Source organism: Rhipicephalus microplus, unplaced genomic scaffold (assembly GCF_043290135.1).
Source record: "Rhipicephalus microplus isolate Deutch F79 unplaced genomic scaffold, USDA_Rmic scaffold_49, whole genome shotgun sequence".
NCBI classification, from domain to species: domain Eukaryota; kingdom Metazoa; phylum Arthropoda; class Arachnida; order Ixodida; family Ixodidae; genus Rhipicephalus; species Rhipicephalus microplus.
This window is the reverse complement of record NW_027464622.1, coordinates 419,545-442,661: the sequence shown is the minus strand read 5'-3', so window position 1 is coordinate 442,661 and position 23,117 is coordinate 419,545. Positions and strand designations below refer to the sequence as shown.

The following is a 23,117-nucleotide window of genomic DNA, read 5'->3' as shown; positions in this document are numbered from 1 at the left end:
TGCAACCGCACCTGAATTGAGTGAGGTCGAGCTTAGAGTTTGAAGATGACAGCGCCTCAGCTTCAAGTTTTATGGTGACAATGTTTTGTGTCAGCCTGAGACATCCGCAGCCATTCATGGGTTTTTGTTTACAGCCTCAAGTTGTCTCCTCCGCTGCAAGTGCGTAACTGCCGACCTTTGTGCAGAATCTTATAGCTACTGCGTTTACTTAAGCGGGATTCACACAAGGGAGAAATACACCGAGGATAAAGATGGAGCCTAGTGATGTCATCAGGCGAGGATAAGTCCCCCTAAATGTCCCTCATTCACTCGGATGAGGCGAACGGTGGGGAGATCAGTGTGGCCAGAGCCTCCACTATATAGTGGAGCGGGAGCACTGAAGAATTCTTGGATCCCCAGCCATAGATATCGGCAAGCTTTCGTCTGGGGGGGGGTTCAAAGCCGCATTGTGTCTTGACTGGAGAAGGAGGAAAGCGCTGGTGTTTCTTGGGTGAGGAAAGTGCTGGTGTGGTTTGAGGGAAGTGTCCGTTTTGCACCCCCCCCCCCCCCCCTGCTGCTTTGCTGCTTTTAGAAACTTTCTTCTTCATATGTCTTTTTCTTTGTGCGGAATGCAGACGTGGCGTTTCTCTTGGTTTGACTTGCCACCACAAGCTTTTCTTTTTTGCAAAAACGAACTCGCCCAAAGCGACATTCCAGGCAGTGTCATTGACGATGGCTTTTTTTTTTTCCGACTACAAAATTGCTCACAGCCTCTCTGACTCGTCCAATACTACTATGGAGTTGGTAAATAGGAATTTCAGTATCTTTCGATATCGGTTGGCTTTCTGTCAAGGAAGGAATTATGCTATCAGCATTTCTCTCGTGAGAACAACCGAGAATGGAAAGGATCTAGCCTATTAATGTTTGACAGTTATCTGTACAAGCTTTTCATTACAATTTCGAAACACAAGGTAATAGAAGACCACTTCTGTCTTCACTATGTGAACTGAGCCTAAGGTTCTGCTGTATCAGTGCAGCCGATAAAGTAAAATGTGAAGTATGTCATGTTTCTTAAAATAAAAAGCTGCTCTCGGATTCTACGGCTGCCTATATTTCAAGCGTCTAATCTTGAATAATGAGGCCCGTTAAAGAAATTTCGTTATAAAGTAAGACATCTCCACCAGGCTGAACAAGCAGTAGCATCAGCAGTAACAACAACAAAACATGTGATGTCAGAATTCTTATCTGAATAACCACTTTAAAACAAAACTGTCACTTCATAAAGGTGGTAGCGCTCCATCACCTGCTTGACTGTCATCTCCCACAGACCATTCTTTAGGTTAGTGTTACTATCGTCATCGCAAGAGATGTTCCACTAGCGAGGATATTCTTCCATGAGAGAGAAGAAAAAAAGTTGTTTTATCGTTCATTTTTGCCAACACGGCGCACGCAAGTCTGGAGCGTAATTTGGAACAGCCGCCGCCGCCGGGTTCTGCAGGCACTGCAGGAGAGAGGGCTACAATGTGGCCAGAGACCCACCCGAAATTCCGCTACATCCCCCACTGCACGGCGATCGTTTGACCGGTCGGAGAAGCGATCGCCGCCTCCTCCGAGGAGCCGCAAGAAAGTCGCGTTGTCACACTAACCCGTGACGTCGTTGTCACGTGATGCGCCATCCTCGCCTCTCCTCCGGGGATTTCTCCTTCGTGTGAATCTCGCTTTATGAGGTCCACACTTAGCTAGGGAGCGGTGTGATGGTGCCTGCTACAGAGCTTCTCCTAATGACAAGGCCACTGGGGCACATCTTGGCCTTGACTACAGAGCAGTGCGAAACGTTTTAGAACTGCGCGCGATATTGTTCTTTTTTTAAGATGGTGCGCTAAATGCTAAGAAATATGTTTAGATGCATATGCAAACCTATGCGGAGTGAGCTGGCTCGTTGAAAGAGGTGATGCTATAAGAAATACCGAAGTTCGTTAGACATTTCATTCATAGAGGGCTTATTTACATCATGGGCATCCGTCAATATTAGACATGGATACTCTTAGCGAAAAAAAAAAAAAACACTGAGAAAAGCGGACGAGTTAGGTGGGCGGATGAGATTAATAAGTTTGCGGGTATAAATTGGCAGCAGCAAGCACAGGACCGAGTTGACTGGCAGAACATGGGAGAGGCCTTTGTCCTGCAGTGGACGTAGTCAGGCTGATGATGATGATGATGATGATTTATGGACATTATAAGTTATTTAATATAGTATTAGTGTCATTGGGAGTGTACAAATAGCTCTAGCTCAACACTCGCCCGAAACAGTGCTCGTTATTGCCGTTAGGGTGCCACCATGATGTGGCCTATCATTGCCCTAGCGCTAGTGTGTCCCTGCCGCCATTTTGGTCGTTTCGTTTTCTTTTTTTGCTCTCTACCTTCGTGTGTTTTTTTTTATATTTTTCATTTTCTCATGTCTATTTTCGACTCTTGAAGGGTTGTGTAGCGCTTTTTCATTTGTTTGTGTGTGTGTGTGTGTGTGTGTGTGTGTGTGTGTGTGTGCGTGTGGCAAAGACACTTTTTTTTTGGCCAAGGAAGTGTTTTGTGCTTGTTTGCTATGGCAAACGCACTACCGTGTGCACCGCCGCCAAAATGGAAAAGAGCCGCGCCAGCGCCGTTCTGGCGCTCGAGCAGCGGTCTGACTTTCCCTGTCCACACTTTGCCTGGACACCGCGTCCATTGTCGTCACCAAATAGTTCACGAGCAGCAGCTCTTCCTCGATAGCATCAGCTTCTTCTTTCGCCGCTTCGATCCCAGCATCAAGCTGTATAATCGTGCTCATATAGAACACCATAGCGGCGTTGTCATCTGTTACGTGTTTCATGACGGCTGCACACAAGCTCGTAGTCGTAACAGCCAGCTGTCACAGCGCACTCTGGCACGTGTAAACATGTAAACACAACCGCAGAACAGCAAATAAAGCAGTTATAGCGTTTCCACAGTTTGCTCAACGGTTAAAACTAATTATGCATTTAAAAGTGCTATAAACATTTATTGACAGGTTTAAACACAGACAACAAGCAAGAGTAGTGTGCTTTTAAGTAGATATGATTTTATTTACGATGACATGAAAACAAAAATAAAAACTTGCGGCGCCACGAAATTTTTGCGGGAACACCTGAATTACTCAACGGCCGTTGAAAACAGCCGTGTGGCAGCTCAACAACTCCGTCGAGCTCGATAGAGTTGTAGTGTTTCGATAGCCATCAACACAATGGCCTTTCAAATGAGTCTGCGTGCCCCGCCGCGGTGGTCTAGTGGCTAAGGTACTCGGCTGGCCCGCAAGTCGTGGGTTCGAATCCCGGCTGCGGCGGCTGCATTTCCGATGGAGGCGGGAATGTTGTAGGCCCGTGTGCTCAGATTTGGGTGCACGTTAAAGAACCCCAGGTGGTCGAAACTTCCGGAGCCCTCCTCTACAGCGTCTCTCATAATCATATGGTGGTTTTGGGACGTTAAACCCCACATATCAAATCGAATGAGTCCGCGTGACACAGGTATAATCCCTCTAGAAATGAGATGTCCAACAAACCTTGCAGTTTCATCTAGCGTCACCTCTTTCCATGAGCCACCTTACTCCCCATAGGTAGGCATTTCAATATATGCATTCAAGCATATTTCTTTGCATTTTTGTGCATATCATAATAAAAAAGGACAATATCATGTGCAGTTCTAAAATTTTTTGCACTGCTTCATAGTCAAGGCAAAGGCATGCTCCGGGAGCCTTCTTGTCGTTAGGAGAACCTCTGCAGCCAGCGCCAACACCGCGCTCCCGTGAAGTGCGGACCACGCACCTAACCAGAGTAGCTATATGATGGTGCACAAAGGTCAAAAGCTGTACGCACTTGTTGTGGCAGAGGCAACTTGAGGATGTAAACAAAACAAACTTATGAATGGCTGCGGATGGCTCAGGCTGATGCAAAACATCGTGGCCATAAAATTTGAAGCTGAGGTGCTGTCATCCTTGTCCTCACTCAATTCAGGTGGCGTTGAAAAACAATTTGGAGCAGGGCATGTGTTTTACTGCGCTGGTGCGTACCCATGCGCGCATGACGTCATAGGAACGACTAGTGACACTTCATGCGACCCTGTGTCTGATAAAACAATGCAAGCAAAACCAAAACAGCTGGAAACTGTCAGAGAAGGCCACCTCGGCACTTTAAACACGCGACGGACCTTCATAACCGTTTTTTTTTTTTAGAACAAATTTTCCCTGACTGCTAGGAACAGCTCTCTGTCTAATAGCTGGCATGAATTTCTGGCCATTGTTACTGCTCAAGACAATCAAATTGCAAAGCTGACACTTTATTTCGATGTTTGGCTTGTAAAGGTTCTTTTTATTACAGAACTTAAATGTTACTGTAGTATAATCATGAGGGGCACGCACTTTTGTCGAGTTCCCCAGCCTAGTGCACTTTTCCAACAATACACGCGCATTGGTTCGCGCAAAGGTCTGCCAAAAATCATGATGCTGCCAAAATGGGCAAATTCAAATTTATTCTGAAAGTTGAGTGCGTGGACTAACTTTAAAAAGGGCTGGGTGCACGAGAAACAAATATAACAAGCCAATATCGATTATCCAAAAGCGTCGATCACTGGTGATCGATTTGAATAGGTGTGGTAATGAAAGAGTTAAGAATATCATAGTTCAAATCAAGAAGAAATGGACATGGGCCAGGCATGTGCTTGAGAAAGGTCTACAGTGAAACTATATCATACATCCCGTGGTTTCGTGACAACCCGCATTTTACGACGAATCGGTTTGGTCCCGGTAAAATTTCCATAAAAATAATGTAGTAAAAACCTTGGTTGTACGACGCAGTTTTACGACAAACTTCCATCTTACGATGACATTCATATTCCATCCCCCCACAGGGGCGTCTACATAAGCAGGCGTTTGGTGTGTAGCAACACCACGAAGCTAAGGGGGATGGTTTTGACTCCCTCCGATGCCGAGCCGTGCGTGGCTGAGCTGTGTCCAGGGAGAAGGGGATCCTTGGGGTTGAGCCGATACCGGGTGATAGGATCTTTAAGGCCCCCTAGCAGAGATCCCTTTGACGCCAGCTTCACGTAGACGGCACCCCTGGGCTGACCCACCCAGGGGAAATCGGCAGTTGCCTTTTCCTATATCTCTTCCCTACATCTTCATCTTTATCTCTCACTTTTTAAAGACGATAGTCTTTCCTGTGGACCTCAGACGCAAAAATTTTAGTCTGTCTCTGTGTACATTTGTCTGTTTGTCCACCCTTAATGGTACTGGGTACTTTGAACGGCACCAGCCAATACCCCGATGGCCGACTCCATCCCAAGCGCCCACCAATGTCCCTCAAACTTTAGCGTCCATACTTATGCGATTGTCAATTAAAAAGCAATTATTGTGCATATCTGAGACATCATAACAACATGTATATATTCTCTATGTGCGTCTTTTACTAGAAAAAGCATACATAAGTAATTCTAATGACCGTAGCGTTTATCACGCTTCGCTGACCATACAACGCTTGAACGAAAAAGCGAGTGTTTCCAACGCTTTGCTAAGACGACACGGTGGTGGCACCTACCCGTCGCCTTGCGTTCTACACCTTATGACCTCTAGATGGCGCGTAAGCCCATCTCAGAGCCTTGCGCTTCGTTTTCCAAGATAACTGCCAGGTAGCACTCATGTCTCACGTGTGTCGTGACTTGGTGCGCTCGTTCTCCTCCGCTGCACGCTCGAGGCACTCTAACACAGCGCCTCCAGAATACCATTCGCCGATTTCTTGTGCATAACATCAAATAAATGTTTTGTTCACTCTCTCCACACGCAAGATTATCATCTTTCGATGACGTTTGCAGACTAACATGCAGATACGGGGCCAATTTTTCATCTTTCCTTTCTACTTCTCCTTTCTGTGTACTTCCGATTTTTCCTGGCGGCAAGGCTTAACGTTCACTAGTTATATATTGGTGATAGTGGCAATTTATGGCTGGTGTCTGCAGACTTATGCTATTAAAAGGAATTTCTACCGCTCGGAAAAAATTTTCTGATTGTCGCGCAAATTAAAAGATCGTTCATATTACGGCGGCAATGAGCATGCTTTCGTGCCAGAAAAAAGGAATTATAATTTTAACTTGATGCTGAAAGTCGTTAAAAAGTGACCACTAGCGTCACCCAAGAGCGAATGTGGTCAGTCTTGACAATCTATTGCTTGGACAAGAAATCCTCGCAGGTAGACTTACTTTGCTTAAAAACAAGCACGTGTAACACTAATTTGTATTTTATGCACTTGAGGCAGGTTTAGGTAGTGCCAGAGATCAATTTTTGCTTCTTTTTTTTTTTCCCCTCACGCGTTCAATTAAGGGCTCAGTGGTGCCGCCGGTGGTGTGTTCGCTTGCCTGCATGCCTGCTTGCAAACGGTGGAGAAACGCAACCACGGCATTCGCCGCTGCTCATGAGAACAAACAAAAAAAGGTGTGTGCGTGCCTAAGACACCACTGAAGTAATTGATTTATTAATAACCAAACTTGATGAAACCTAAAAACTGCATGCGGTCTCAGTTTCCGACTTTCACCGGCACCGACAAGTGTTGTGGGCATTTTATCCCACTGATGGAAGGAAACATAACGCGGATCGAAAAATTCTGTTTTAAAAATTCCTACGTACTTTCTAGAGAATCCGCTGCAAGGTTAGACACTTCACATGGTACGTTTTTCATTGCAACACAAAACAGGAGAGCGATGAACGGTAGACAGTCCCTGTAAGTGCTTCAGCGTCTGGACTCCATAGTGTGTGCTCACCATTGCGGCCAAAAAAAAGTACACTACTGTGGGAACACCTGCATTTCCCGGTCTCCTGGATCGTCTCCTGCTTAAGAGGGGACGCTCCAATGAATCTTTAATGTTTCAGCCAACCCAGACTATGCTTTCCAAAATTCCATGTCGTCCACAGCGAAAATCCAGCAAAACAAGCCAAAGCTATATCTCCATTTGTTGTTGCCAAATCTCTGACTGAAGTCTTTGGCCCAGGATACAAGGTTATAAAGATGGCTAGTGGAGACCTTCTCCTTGAGCTACCTGAAAAACACCACTATGAGAAACTTGGCAGTCTCATAGCATTTTGTAATATTCCAGTATCCATTTCACCTTATCGTTCAATGAACACCTCACGCGGACTCGCTTCAGAGGCAGACCTCCTTGAATTGTCTGAGCAGGAACTGCTTGAAGGGTGAAAAGAACAAAATGTCATGGATGTGAAATGAATCGTCATCAGACTCGACAACCAGGAAATACCTACTAAACATTTAATACCTACTTTCGCTTTCAGCACGTTGTCTTCATCTATAGATACAGGTGACATTAAACTTTGTCTGTCCCTACTTTTGCAATCCAAGACTATGCTATAAATGTCAACGATTTGCTCACGGCTCGCAAGAACTGCCACGGTCAGGAAACTTGTGCAAGATATGGTGGCCACGGCCACCCATCTGATAACTGTGTTGCTACGCCTCATTGCGTTGCGTGAACTGTGACTAAGCTGCATATTGGCGTTCGTGTCCCAAATGGTACAAACGAAGAGAATTAAATTGTCTTAAAGTCAAGGAAAATATTTATTTCAAGAAAGCCCGGAAGAGAATCTCTCCTTTCCACAACACATCTTATGCTGATGTGGTGTGTTGAGGGGCAGGGTCGCAGCAGCTATCGCCACCTGCACAGCCCGCGCACAGTGAGCTGTCGCTAGAGGCAACTGCCCCCGGGGTGGCAGTGGTCAAGTCTGCTGCACCCAAACAGCAACCAAGTCTGGATACCCCAGGGTTGCCGGCTAAAAGCCAGCCAACAATGACAGCCTGCACTACATGCAGCGAAAGCGCAGACTTGGTTCAAAGCCCCCGCAGTAGCTGCAGCCAAGACTGCCCCAGCCATTCCAGCCCCTGCTAGTGCTGACAACAGCCGGCAGAGTCTGGACTCGAAGGGAGCGCCATTGGCCACCGAGCCAAAGGGTGCAAAAGTCTCGTCTTCTTAGGCGAGACTTTCACTAATACGGTCTTGCTCGCAAGAGCGCGTGTCCGGCGCCTCAGGAGAGGCAATGGGTACTCCACTTATCTTGACAGTGCATCAAGCACTTAAGGAGCAGCGAGGCCTTCTTGACCGCTACAGAAAGGACAAGTTGCGTGTTATGGGGCCTGGAAAGGGCCCCAAGTGGCTTTTCACAAACACACACCAAAACTGCAGTGTTTACTGGAAACACTCTTAAAACCAACACACACTTTTTCCGATAATATGTCGTCTTCCGCAAAGACCGCCATGACGCTCTCGCTTCCTCTAGCGGCGTTGCTATCATAATAGACAAAACCGTACCGTGTCATGCTCTGCAGCTGCAAATGGCCCTGGAGGCAGTGGCTGTTTGAGCCGCTCTCCAACAAGCTTATAACCATTTGTTCACCGTGTCATGCTCTGCAGCTGCAAATGGCCCTGGAGGCAGTGGCTGTTTGAGCCGCTCTCCAACAAGCTTATAACCATTTGTTCACTCTACATACCCCCCCACTACCAGTTAAACAAACATGAATTTCAGTCCTTTGTTGATGAATTGCCAGAACCATACCTCGTCCTTGGTGATTTCAATGCACACAGGAGCCTGTGGAGATATGATTGAGCAGTTTCTGTTGTCTGCCGGTGCATGTCTGCTTAATAAGAAGGAGCCAACATTTTTTAGCCTTGCTAACAATAGTTATTCATCAATATATCTCAGCATTGTTTCACCCACCTTTTTATTCGATTTTAACTGGGGCATTATTAAAGACCCCTACGGTAGCAACCACTTCCCACAATAATAGGAAACGAATCTCCACCGTTTGCTCCCAAGTGAAAGGCTGAGGTAGCAGATTGAGAGCAATTTGAAACTGTTACGAGTATCTCGTGGAATGAGATATCATTATTAGAAATTGATGCTGCTATTCAGTTTTTTGCCGCCTTCATTATTGACGCTGCTTCGATATGTATTCCTCAGTCAAGTGTTATTACTGTCAAACGTCGCGTGCCGTAGTGGAATGAAGATAGCCGGAAAGCTAGGAAAAAAACAAAACAAAGGCCGGGGACTACTGCGTGACTCTCCCACTGCTGAGAATCTTATTAACTTTAAATAGATTAAGTCCCAAAGTCGACGAATACACTGACAGGCAAGAAGGGAGAGCTGGTACAAGTTTTTATAGTACATTAACATTTATGCAGAGCAGGCTAAGGCCTGGAACAAGGTAAATAGAATACGAGGCCAAACAACACACTCTCTTCCTTTAGTAAACACTGATGACAATAGCCTGGAAGATCAAGCAAACTCCCTGGGTGCACATTTTCAACGTGTGTCCAGCTCTGCGCATTACTCTGACACGTTTCAATGTTACAAAGCAAATATAGAAAGTAAAAAATTGGAAAGAAAATGCTTCAAAAATGAGGCATTCAATGATTCATCCAACATGGCTGAGCTGCAAAGAGCACTATACTGCTGCAATGAATCTACAGCAGGTTCTAGCCGTGTTATGTACCAAATGCTAAAGAACTTGCCTCATGACACACAGAACACCCTCCTCTGCCTCTACAACGCTGTATGGACTTCCAACGAGATTCCGTCTACAGGGAAAGAGGCTATTATAATCCCAGTCTTAAAACAGGTAAAGGGTCCATCCAGTGTATCTAGTTACAGACTCATCACACAAACAAGTTGCTCATGTGAAGTCTTCAGAAAAATAATAAACTGCCGTTTAATACATTTCCTCGGGGGAAAAAAACCACATTTACTGGACTCGAACTACTGCGGATTTCTAGAGGGTCGATCCACAACTGACCACCTAATCCGCATAGAGTCACAGATTCGCAACGCATTTGTCCACAGACAATTTTTCCTCTTGGTATTCCAGATATGGAAAACGCTTATGACACCACGTGCCGGTTCGGAATACTTGGAGACCTGTCACACTTGGGAATACGAGGTCGGATGTGAAATGTAATCGAAAGTTTTCTGTCTAACCGCAGGTTCTGCATTTGTTCTGCAGTTGGAAATGCCATGTCACGATCATTTATAGAGGAAACCGGGGTACCACAAGGTGGTGAACTTAACTGTACGCAATGAACTCGCTGCATCTTTGCATCCCATGAAATATGTTCTATCGCACATATGATGGATGACATCCAGGTAGCATTTAAATCTTGCAATTTAGAAATTTGTGAGCGGCAGGTCCAGCTTGGACTGAACAAGATGGCCAGATGGGCAGATAACAACGGGTTCAGGATAAACCCTCAAAAGAGCACCTGTGTTGTTTTTTTCTAGAAATAGAGGCCTTCACTCAAATCCCGAAATCGAGCCCCACGGGCAACAAGTACCTGTAGAAGCTGAACATAAATTTCTAGGTTTAATTCTGGACTCGAAGCTCACATTTATAACACACATCAAGTCCATAAAAAAACAAGTGCCTGAAAACTATAAACATTCTCAGAGTGCTGTCATGCACAAAATGAGGAAGTGACAGGAAGTACCTGACGAATATATATATATATAAAAGCCTTATAGGCACAGCCCTAGACTATGGAGCCTGTAGTCCACCAGCCTGCCACACCGAGCGCATTGGATTCTGGATCATGTTCATAATCTTGGCATACGCCTTTCTACAGGTGCTTTTCACTCAAGCCCTGTAGAAAGCCTCTGTGTTGAGTTCAATGAGTGGTTGCTCCACCTTCAGAGATCTTATATCTCCTTTCTTTTTGTATTACTTTTGAAAGTAAACTTTGAAAAGGAACACCCCACCCACACCACAATTAATGATTTGTCCAGTTCTGTCCTTTTTGACAACCGTTCCTCGGTGAGACGATCCTTCCCACTTCGCGTGAGGGGTCTGACTGAAGAAACCGGTGTGCAGCTTGTTGAAAATTGTCGAATGGCTTTCGCAAAATATCCGCCACCGTGGCATTGGCAGCTCATACACTGTGAATTATCATTCGGGGAAATAATGAAACAGGCTTCTACTGCACATATACGTGCACACTTTCTCGAATGGGAGCTCAAATACTCTAGTCCAGAATACTTTACAGATGCTTCAAAGTCTTCTGTTGGTGTGTCCTATGCTGCCATTGGTCCATCCTTTTGTGATTTTGGTTTTCTGCACGATAATTTAAGCACCTTGACTGCAAAAGCTTATGCAATACTCACGGCCGTTAAACAGATTAAGGAATCAAAGCTACATTGCGCAGTTATATACATGAATTTTTTGAGCGTTGCAAAAGCTTTAAGATCTCTGCAAAAACATGAAAATTCTGTCCTTGTGTCGCTTTACAGTCTTTGTGCACGATCTACACACTCGAACAACATGTAGTGGTGTGCTGAGTGCCAGGTCACAGTGAGATGGGGGAAATGTCTTGGTGTATTAGCTAGCTGCATCCACCCAAAACAATGCTGCCTCCAATACATCCATAGCTGCCCCTGCGCTTGACCTGAAGTCTTTTCTTCAACGGGAGCTTGGGGCGTGTTGGCAGCGGCTATGGGATGGGCAAACGCAAGCGAAATTACAGGTAATCAAATCGAGACTTGGAAATCGGCCTCTAGTACCCAGATCACACTACGCACAAGCAACGCTTACCAGATTACAAATAGGACACAGAGCACACATGCATATTTGTTGTCTGGCGGCAAAGCAAACCATCTGTGAGAGATGTGGGGAATCGCTTACGGTTCTCCACATATTTGTTCTGTGTAATGAGTTACTCTCTAAGAAAAAAGCACTTTTTATTACCCTACCGACAGCAACTTTCATTACATCCTGTCATGCTCATCGTTTGGGACCCCTTTTAAGCTTGAATTACAGTTAATGTGTTTAAAAGATACACACAGTTTTCACTCCATATTCCGAGGTGATCCGTACCACGACCTCTGTTCAGAGGTCAAGGCTGCGGTGGTCACATTGAAGACAGCATCTGTCTGGCTGCCCTTGGGCTCAAGGGCATGCATCGACGAGGCATTCGTGCTAATTTCATATCTACCCAATCTAGTTTTATTACCACGAACACTGTCTTTTATTTCCGCTACATACATTTCACATCACTTTCATGATTTTAATACTTGTATTTTTAACCCGTCTCAGGGAGCGGAATTTTAGGCCTCTCTGCAGCCACGTAACAGTATCATATTTCATATCCTGTACATATCGCATCAAATCATGCACTATTATTTTTTTATCATCATTGTCCATGGCGCTCTTTGGCGAAGCATGGCCTTTGCGCCATTAAAACTCATATATCATATCATCAGATTTTGCCCCCCCAAAAAAAAAAAACAGCTTTACTCGAATCAAACGTCAACCAAATATACATGAGTGCAAAATATGAACTTATGTTCCCCTAGGTTGACGATTAAAAAAGTGGAGAGTGAGACAGATGTCTTCTTAGAAAGGAAAATTTATTCTCCTGGAAGTCCAGGCGCTTCCACACAGTCTCGATTGGGTGCATACGTATCCGGAGTCCTTACCTAGTCAAGCTTTATACACACAGAGTAGCTTCAGCTGGCCCAAAAGCTGACATTTCCATGTTTTCGGTCCGTAGAAACATTTCCTGGTCGACATACAGCTGATCTCCTGCCTTTGTTGCACTTGCAGTCTTGGGCTTGCACACGCATGAGGGCACACTGCAGCTGTTTTCACTGTGCAAAGTTAGTTTCACTTGATGTCAACGTTCATAATAACAGCTGGACGTCACTAGTTGCACTTCACAAGGCAACAAACTACAACGCGCACAGCTCAGTCGCGCACAAAAGCGTTCTGTGCAATTGCACAAACTCGTGGTCCGTCACCATTATGTGATGGCAATGACACTGTGTCTGACTCTTCTGGCAATTTTTGGATTTAATTTATCGATAGAAAGATGCGCGTTGGATTCAATTTTTTTTTAATGTTGTGAATAAGGATTCGCTAGCACATCCTTTAACTAAGTAACGCTGCCATTAGCTGCCGCTGGCAAGAATAATTTAACCTGCTTTTCTAGCAGAGGCACAAGGTCGTGCCGTAGGCTTATTCAGGTGGTCTGTACCCGTTTTTTGGGCAAGGCTGAGTGTCACTGCCTATATTCTTAGTTTTTTTTTTCTTATACGACTGTTTTGCGTGGTCCTCTGAAAGTCATATGATCGGTGTTCCAGTGTACTAGCCCGGTCTTTCTCAATGCGTATGCATGTATTGTATGAAGTTCTGCTGCTGCATGTGTATTTGTACATTGCCCAATGTGTGTGCAGCAGCAATGTAATGATACTCTAGCTGTACCACGGACGAGCATGCTTTCTGCTACCGAGTTTTGTTCAGGTGCATACCTGTCCTGACCATAATGCTAATAATAATTATTGGGGTTTAACATCCCAAAGCTGGCACCTAATTATGAGAGATGCTGTAGTGAAGGGCTTCGGAAATTTCAACCACCTGGGGTCCTCTAATGTGCACCTAAATCTAAACTCATAAACATTTAGTATTTTTGCTTCTATCTAAAATACGGCCGCCATGGCCGGGATTCGATCCTGCGACCTCCGGGTCAGTAGCTGAGTGCCTTAGACACTAGACCACCATGGCGGGGGTGTTGTGACCATGCAGGATACATAGCATATCTTGTGTAGTTAACATGGCTATAGACGAGAGCACGCCTATCTAACACCCAGGCTCCTTCGGCGGTATGCCCTCGCTCCCAGAGACGCGTTATTTTGTTTTCAACTGCCAAGGCGTGCCTTGCTAGCATGGCAAGCAGTGTCTCTGGGACATTAAAAGGGGAAAAAAGCGCCTGTTCAAGCTGTGCTAGCTTATAAGAAGTCATCTGGCTACTGCACCGTCTTCGGATGCAAAAACAACCAGAGCAAGAGTAAGATATTACTAAGCACTGTCTGTGAAGATTCTAACACGATGCGGCAATCGTGCTGGTGTGGTCTATCCTGATTGCACAGATTTCCATCCGCAGCGAAAAACGCCGAGCTACGCCACCAGTGGATATAATCGTAATCGGCCAGAAGTACTACGAGTCCAGTAAAGGTGTATGAGTAAATAGAATCATTGCCTTTACTGAAACGCGACCCGGCGTTTCCGTTTTACAGCAGCGTTTTGCAAGCAGTATGCCTGTATAGTATGCGGCACCAAATCATTGTCGTTCTTTTACGCAGGCTGCATGCCAGTAATAGGATATATTTCGACTCATGCGTGGATGCAAGCACCGCTCACGTATATAATTGTAACGGCCTACAATAGTGATGCAAAGAGACGTGTACAGTGCGAAAAGCACAGCTTTCGAGTCAGTTGAACTGCGGCATGCCTTGGCTCACTAGGCGAATCTGTGCTTCCGGTCGGCGTCACCGTAGCATTTTAAAATCTTGTTCTGGTTGGCAAATGATAAACACATGCAGTGAATGAGCACAAGTTGGAGCGAGATTCTAGAGTTACGTTGACGCCGACTTACAGCACAAATTCTGCTTGCCACAGCCAAGGCACGCCGCAGTGCGACTGAATTGAAAGCAACGCTTTCCGCTGTTTGCGTTTATTTCAATCGCAATAGTGATGAAGTTGCTTCCGAAGTTTGCAGTGCATGTGCTGTAGACAATCCGAACTGTCGAGAAAGGTCTCCTCGACGTTTCACAAAAAATCAGCACAAAATTCTAGGAGAAGAGCGCCAAACTTCCTTACAGCCAAATTCTGGTTGTGCAGTTTCGCGTTTGATTTGCGGAGCGTCTGCTCGCGTGGCAGTGTATAGGTGTCGCTTTGCCGCGCTTGTAACAGATGGCACGACGCGCTTCTCAATATGGCAGCACATGCTGAGCTCGCTGTGTTCTGGTGTATAGCAGGCAGCTTTCATTTTTACAAATTTCCTGTCTCACTCAGGGAAGTGGTCAGATTCATTTGAGCTGTTGCATATTCACCGTTTTCCTGCCACGAGAAAAATAGGTGGTGTTTTTTCTGAAGGTACTGGTACACCTGATATTTTATGTGGTCCATCAACGAGAGCAGAATGAAAGTACTTTTCATATATAGCAATTTCACTAATTAGATATTACATTAGGCAAGTGATACATGTTATAAAAGTTACATAAATTTCCAGATTGATGATTGCGGCACAAAGGCACCATCTCTCATTAAACAGGACTTTCTTGAAAATAAATCTTTGCTGTAAGCACGGCAGTTCGGCATGTCTTGCGGCAAAGCAGTTCCTCGATCTAAAGCATAGCGTAATGTCGCAGGTCTTGCAGTAAGATCCTGTTTTCTGCTTGGTTTTTTAGTCACACTTGCACTTTTTAGTTCCTGTAAGTTCACATCCTGGCAAGCTGGTGCTGAAACAAGAACTGAGATGGCCCAAAGCTAAAAGCAAAGATGACCGATGTTTCAGTGTGTTTCGCATCATTGTTACTCTGAAGAGTAAGAAAAGTCTATAAAAAAAAAAAAGCAGCTTCCACATACTTTCGCGTGCTTGTTAACTCTCGTAAAATAGGAAGTAGGGCTTAGGAATATGAGGATGGCATATTGTGTGGGACTAGGTGCATTATTTATGATTGAAAAGAAATGTTCGAAGATTAGCTGTCTAAACTTAAAGAGGTTAGACAAGAAATGAACAATAATGTATGTGGTTTTATGTGCTAAAGTGAGGAAATAATTATGAAGCATGCCATAATGCCTCATAATCATTTGACTCTGCTTAAATTTTGGCCTTTTAGGGTTCTTCAATGCACACCGAACTCTGAAACATCGGTTCCGTTGCATTTTTGCCCTCATCAAAGGGCAGCTGCCCTGACCACGAACTTGCAATTTTGTACTAGGCTGTGCAACTTCAGAACCTGCTAAGCCACCTTGGCGGCTTCAGGAAATAAATGGTTATTCGTAAGAAGAAATTGTGGACAGTTGCTTAGAAAAGTTATGCTTCAGCTTAGACAAAGTTTTTAGGGAAAACGGCTAGTTCATAATTTGCTAAGATTGTCAAAGTACACAGAAGCAAATGATTTTATGACAGCTGCAGCTGATAAGTTTGGACCAAGTTGAAGGTGATTTCATGTAGAAAGTACCCTCAACTTAGAATTCATATTTCAGGGGCCCATGTGTGACCTGCTGTGGTCGGATCCGGATGACCGCGGTGGCTGGGGGATCTCCCCCCGAGGTGCTGGTTACACCTTCGGGCAGGACATCTCTGAGACCTTCAACCACAGCAATGGACTCACCCTAGTGGCCCGGGCACATCAACTTGTCATGGAGGTGAGTCCTTTTTGTGTGAAGGGCAGTTAGTTTCACAAAATTCAGCAGCCTGCCACCTCAGGCTGCTGTGTACTTCCCTGTGTTACCTTTTTTTGTCAGTCCCTGATGGCAACTACTTGGTAGCTCCCCTCAATGACCTCGCTTTTTCCCGCATCATAGCCCTTCCTTTACTGTTGTGGTTGTAGCCAACAACAAGACTCTTCTCCTGTCCTAAACTTCTCAACGTCAGTCCAAGTTCTTCCCAAAGGCGTCACACAAGCAGAGCTTTCAACTGTCAAAGAATGTGCAATTTCTTCCTCCACCTCTGATGCAAACACTGGGACTAAAGGTGTCATAGCAGCGCACAATAAAACATTCCTAGACAAAATGATATCCAGTAACCTTTGGTCCTCCCAAGTTGAAGCCTTGCGTAGTGTTTTGCTTTCTTACATCGATATTTTCGACATTGACGACTGTACACTGGGCCGCAAAAGTTTCGTAGCCGCGGTATCGACACCGGTGACGCCAGTCCCTTTCACAAATGCCCTTACCGTGTGTCGCACGCTGAGCGCCAAGTTATTCAGAAGGAGGTAGAGAAAATGCTCTAAAAAGACGTCATAGAGCCTTCATCTAGTCCTTGGGAATCACCTGTGGTGCTAGTTAGGAGAAAGGACAACAGCTGGCGCTTTTGCGTCGACTATCGCCTTCTCAATCGAATCACAAAAGAGGACGTATATCCCCTGCCTCAAATCAACGATGCGCTCGACTGCCTCCATGGTGCCAAGTATATTTCGTGTCTCAATCTTAGATCTGAATATTGGCGAATTTCAGTAACTGACCACAACCACGAGAAGACTGCATTCATCACACCCGATGGCCTTTACTAATTTAAGGTTGTGCCGTTTAGATTGTGTAATTCTCCTGTAGCTTTCAAACACATGATGGACTCTCTCCTACGCGGTTTTAAATGGTCAACCTGCCTTTGCTATTTGGACTATCGTGTTCTCGCCCACGTTTGAAAGCCACCTCCCGCGTCTGTTGGCCATTCTTGACATATTTCGTCATGCTGGCCTCCAGTTGAATTCGTCGAAATGCACTTTTGGACACCGTCAAGTTAAGCTACTTGACCTAATTGTTGATGCTACTGGAGTCCAACCCAACCCCAACAAAGTCCGCGCTGTTGGTGAGTTCCCTGTTCCGTGTTTTACAGAAGAGGTCCGCAGCTTCCTGGCGCTCTGCTCATACTTCTGCCGCTTTGTCGTCAATTTCGTGGATATTGCTCGACCCCACTTCGATCTCCTCAAAAAGGACGTGGCTTTTTTCTGGGGTGCGGTCCTTCCTTCGCATCAATAATTGCAAGTAAATGCAACCTCTCAGCAGCTGTACTTTATGCAGTCAAGAAGCCACATTTCAAGGCTGTTCAGTTGCGAAACCTACTATGAAAACACTCCAAGTAAGTTAGTCTTCACCGTGATATTCTGTGTACACCCAAGCTGCTACAGGGTTCTTGCATAAGATGTAAAATAATGACACCAGTGAGATGGCTCAGTGTCGATGGAGAGTGGTTGAGTGTGCATAGGTAAAGAAAAGCAGTGACGAAGCAGTAATGGCAGGGAGGAGCAAGCTAAGCCACAATACCCATGGGGAGGCCTCCGGAGGGTTTGGCACTTAACACCAGTTTTAAGCCTCATTCAGCAGCAGAGAGGTAGTTAACATCGCTGCCTTTCCTCTCTGTCTTGTCCCATCCTTTCTCTCATTGAGATAAGAAACTCTGTGACACTGTGTACAGTGAAACCTTGTTAATACGTACCTGCTGGGGATGGCGGCATAACTGCGCACTAAACGTACTACGCATTAACCACCAGCTACAAATTTGCATCCCCTGACTGACATGCACCATCGCCACCAACGAAAGTAGAAACGCAGTGCCGTGCGAAATATTGCCCTAAGTGCCCACCGCAAAAACCATTTCTTTCTTTTTGCCAAGGTACCGAAAAGTTTCCGGCTCTCAAAGAACCACCCAATAGCACGCGATCGAGACGCCGATGAGCATTTCGGAACCACCGCAGGATCCGGGATATACAGCGTGGTACAGCGACAGAACCACGGAGGAAAGAAACAACTTTCCTTCCTGCGTGGACAGAACGGACGCAATTGGCTGTCCGTGATACAGTTGTTCCACGGTCTGCTTTTAAGCGAAAACTGACGCAGTTTTCTTCTTTAGAACACTCTACAGTCACAGAGAATCGAATCACTTACTGCATGGCTAGTTGCGTGTGGCGCTTCGCTCACTCTGCGCACATCGTGACTGCCGATTCGCTTGCTGTACAGATTTGGAGAGTAGCCTGCTGGGTTAACGCGACGCCGAAGAGCTTTCTGCAAGCAATGTGTTCTCCGCGATGCTCTAACAGTCCTGGCAGTGCACGGATGCACATTTCGGCTGTCACTAAATAAAAGTGTGTAACATGGTAACAACAGCGCTATGCCCACTGTACGGTGGGTGCCTGTGTTTGTGTGTTCAGGTAATCGCCCACTAACTGGAGGCGGAAATGTTGTAGGCCCGTGTGCTCAGATTTGGGTGCACGTTAAAGAACCCCAGGTGGTCTAAATTTCCGGAGCCCTCCACTACGGCGTCTCTCATAATCATATGGTGGTTTTGGGACGTTAAACCCCACATATCATCATTAGTCGTCCACTAAAAGTGTGCAGCAGGCCTAAAGTGACGCTACGCCACACGCATGCCTGAGACATGGCTTGAGGAGATAACCGCGGATGTTTACTGTGACAAGGCTTTTCGCCGGCAATATGTCATACCGGCACGTTTGTAGGTGATTGCCATCTCGCCTTCGTTTTTTTCCCCGATGGCTACTTGCAGCGTCATCGCCGCAATCGCGCGTAACTCATAATAACCTATTGGCTGATCTCCGCACTTATCAACATGACGGAAAATTTTTCACGGCACATGGTGGCGTCTGCAAGTTCAGCGGAGCAGTAAAATTTTGGCGTGCAAAATGTTATCGCGGTACGCAGATAGTACACACTAACCGGAAGGCATACGCCAAACACCACGGCTTAAGCGGTCTGCAAATGAGACTCTGTCGGGGATTCGTCGCAACTACGTTTTAACCGTTAGTATGCTTAAAGCTGGTACGCACTAACGAGGTTTGACTGTACAGCTTGGCTGCTGAAACAGGTTATATGGTCCTTGAAATGCCGCTTACAGCGAAAGCTATGCGAGATCACTACAACGGCGCCTTTTGGGGCCGTAGCTGTCCACCACCATCGGTGTCTGTAATCACTATCGTGGGGAATAAAAAAAATATAAATATAAAACATTGACGACACATTCCGACTGAACCTGGGCCCCCCTGTGTGCCAGCCCAGTATTCCACACTGAGCTACGCCAGTGCTTGAAACTTTGTTGCAAAGTTATCTAGGCGGGCTTTATATCTGGGAAGGAACCACATGAATGTGTGTAACAAAGTATTTTAGAACAGCAAGGGAAGAACCAGGCGTCGAGCTATGCAAAGTGCGTAACGAATGAGTCATCGAATGCTCCGAAGCATTACAAAGGCATCAAGCATAATTCTTCTTCGTCAGCCACAGCATCAACGAAATGCACATTTCTTGCAAGTGTGTAATGTTTACCACGCTTCTCCGAAGAATTGCATAGTGGATGCCTCCCTACTAGACAAAAATTGGTTAATGCAGGGGTGGAAGTGCTGCGTCAATCGCGCCATTCTGCGCCAAGCTGACCTGCTACACTAGGCTGCACAGAAACGGCAATTCCCATGATAATTGTCCATCAAAAGTGTAAACCGTGAAATTTAGCTGATAATTATCGTCGACCGAAAACAATGAGCGTTGGCTACACCAAGGACTCAGCCGCATCCATATTCGGTGGAGTTAGATCACGTTGTGATTCGTTTCATTCACGGGGCTTACTAGCGCTCGTCTTATTGTTGTCATTGTCGTGGTTTCCCCGCAAAAATGGTAGCACTAACATGAGTAATGTTTAATTATCTAGTAATACAGTGAAACCTTGATAATTTGTACCTGCCAGGAACGTGGCACGATCATGCACTAAACGGAAGTGCGTGTTTACAAGTGCAAATGTGCATTTCCTGACATGCCCCATCACCACCCAGTAAACAGATACAGTACCATAGCAGATGTTGCCCAAAGTACCATCCAGAAAGTCTTTCTTTTTGCCAGAGTGTGGGAAAGATAGTGGGCTGGCACTCTCGCACGATCGTTTCATAGCATGCAGTGGCGATGCCAAGGAGCATTTCGAAACTGTTACATTGTCCAGGATACGCAGCGACTGAAATAGCGGCAGAACCGACACTATCGGCTTTCTGCGATACATATGTGCGCTTCTCTACGGCAATGTGATACTAAGCAACAACTGACAGTTTCATTGCAACACGGAGTGGTCGCTTGGACTTTGATCATCTCCTGGTTAGTTGCATGCAGTGCGGCGCCTATGCTGCCCACCCCATCGCTGCCGGGTAGCTTGCTGTACTGTGCGCGCGGATTCGCTGTGGGAATTTCTCAACTCCACTTCGCTCCAGACCAAGCACAGATGAGCTGAGTGGTGTGCTTAACCAGCATGGGGATAACAAACTTCTCCCAAGGGAAGTGCACTGCAATTATTTATACTCTGTTTCCAACATCAGCTGCAATGCTGTGGAGGCTATAGTGAGACTCCTTGCAGTAGATACATTTGCGTAAAGAAGTAGTTTCATGTTTTTACCACTGAGAATATATTTTTCTTTTCGTTTCAGGCCGAGTATAAAATGGGCATGTTTTGTTTCACACGCGCACACATGCTCACACACACACAAATTTGTAGGTGGTAAGTCTGGTAGGTAAACTGACTAGTACTGAATGTTTTATGAAAATAGACATTTTTTTTACCAGCAATAATTTTGATCGGCGATGATGTTTGACCCTACAAACCTGGTCTGAAACACACCTTTCGGTGGTCTAAACCTGCTCCTAAACTCCCTTTCTACTGCGCTCCAAAACAGTGAAGTCTACTTCCACCCCTGTATAAGGCATACTGGTGTCTCTAATACAGTGTCTCTGCTCGACTGTATGCATTTTGTTGAGATAGCAATTGCAGTGAAACTCTCCTACAATCAAATTCACTGGGATTGCGGAAAAAGTGGTAAATAAAAAGAAAGATATGCACAACACTTACGGGAGCAGTTTATTTCCAAAACTTAAAAAAATCACTCATTTTCAAGTGTTTGCTCTTTTGCACGAGCAGTGGCAGAATGCGTTGCTCACTTTCTGTGAGGAGCTGCATGGTGACATCGTTGTCATGGGCGCCAAGGAAACGACGCAGAGTGTCTAAGGTGTCCCAGACTTGCGATGCGGTCACTGGTGTTTGGACCGCCGGAACACCATATGCGGCTTCGTTATCATTTGATGAATTGGCTGCGGTAGTAGCCGAGCAAGCACTCTTGAGGGTCTCAGCATCACTCACTTTCTCGTACATAATCACGTCCGCGTCGGCATTAACGTAATCGCTCAGGGCAATGCTCTCTGGTACAGTGCCGGCATCCTTGAGAGCCGCCCATGCTGTGGCAGTTTCTGCGTCTTGTCCCAGTCCAGTGGCGTTACAGCTTTTATGTCGTCACTTGTGCAGGCCAAGTTCATCTCTTCAGGCCGGAACCCTGCGTTCGCAAAACGGCTCTTAACAGTGCCACGTAGTGTCGACATCTATGCGGCAGCCAACATTTACACAGCCATGAAAAGTCGACTTTGGCGTCGCAGCCATGCTCTGTGTTTAACAGAATTCGCTGACGAATACCGGCCACGGCTGGCCAGTATGCGTGCTTTAAAGGGGAACTCCTGTGCATTTTCATTCATACTGAGGTAATGCTGTTTTCTAATAGTGTTGACGGTCCTGAAAAAGCTAGAGTGGTTCATTTTGCCCAGGCACTCGTCAATAATTTTAATAAGCAAAAAACGGCGAGTCAGAACAGAAACCGAAACAGGGAGCGCCTTTGTCGTCCATGGAGGGTATCCAATGATGTCACCCGAATCCGTCGCCGATGACGTCACGAGAACCGCTACACCCCGCCACGGCTGGCCAGGGTGTGAACATGGCTCACGTGCCTCGATCTTCTGATGCGCGAAAACCAAGTTGACGATGTTGTCCGATGCGGAATCAAGCTGTGCCACTCGTCGCAACTTACCAGTGACAAGTTCAGGGATGATTGCAGTTACTATCTGAGCGCAGAAGTTTCGATTTCGACCCTCCGGCACCTGAAGCATCTGACATGCCCTGAATCGATTTTGTCGTTACTCAATATTGTAAGACCCGACGTCAAGGACTACTAACACGCTGTATGGAGCTGACAAAACTGAACAGTGCTCGTGTTGTCGTCGCCTTGTAGAAGAAAGCATGCGCTGCCATCCGTCTGCTGGGAAAGGCTGGGTTTTTGAAAAAAGAGTAGGCCCTGACGTCATATACACAGGGTGGCACGCTTTTATAAGTGTGATTACAGAATCTGCTCCCAATTTTAAAATTTGTTTTAAAAAAAACTAAAGGATTTATGGTTGTATAATGTGGCACATATCACTACGGTACCAACGCAAACACATGTTGAAAGTTTTATTGAAATCGGTAAATATCGAAAATCACCTTTAAGCTGTTGATGATACCTTGATCTAAAAACTGAATCATCGACGTACAGTTTGGTGGAAAAAACTTCACCACAACGTTCGTCAACTTGACGTTGCTGTCCAGGCAATGTGCTGAGCAATTACCATATTGTCACGAGGAGTCACAAGTACTGGGAAATTTATTAAACCACCGAGTAGCTAGCTCTAGGAGGATGCGTCAGTCGTGGCTGGCTCTCGAGCAGAGAAGAAGCACGCAATCTTTTT

The 23,117-nt window shown here is 45.7% G+C and overlaps 1 protein-coding gene across 1 annotated transcript in view; it reads left to right on the top strand.

Annotated features, from left to right (window-relative positions):
- mts (protein phosphatase 2 catalytic subunit mts) overlaps window positions 1–23,117 on the top strand; it is a 47,111-nt gene that overhangs the window by 4,376 nt on the left and 19,618 nt on the right. Inside the window, exon 4 of the mRNA XM_037413453.2 lies at window positions 16,074–16,235. Within this exon, the coding sequence (XP_037269350.1) occupies window positions 16,074–16,235 (162 nt within the window). The remainder of the gene's footprint in view (window positions 1–16,073; window positions 16,236–23,117) is intronic.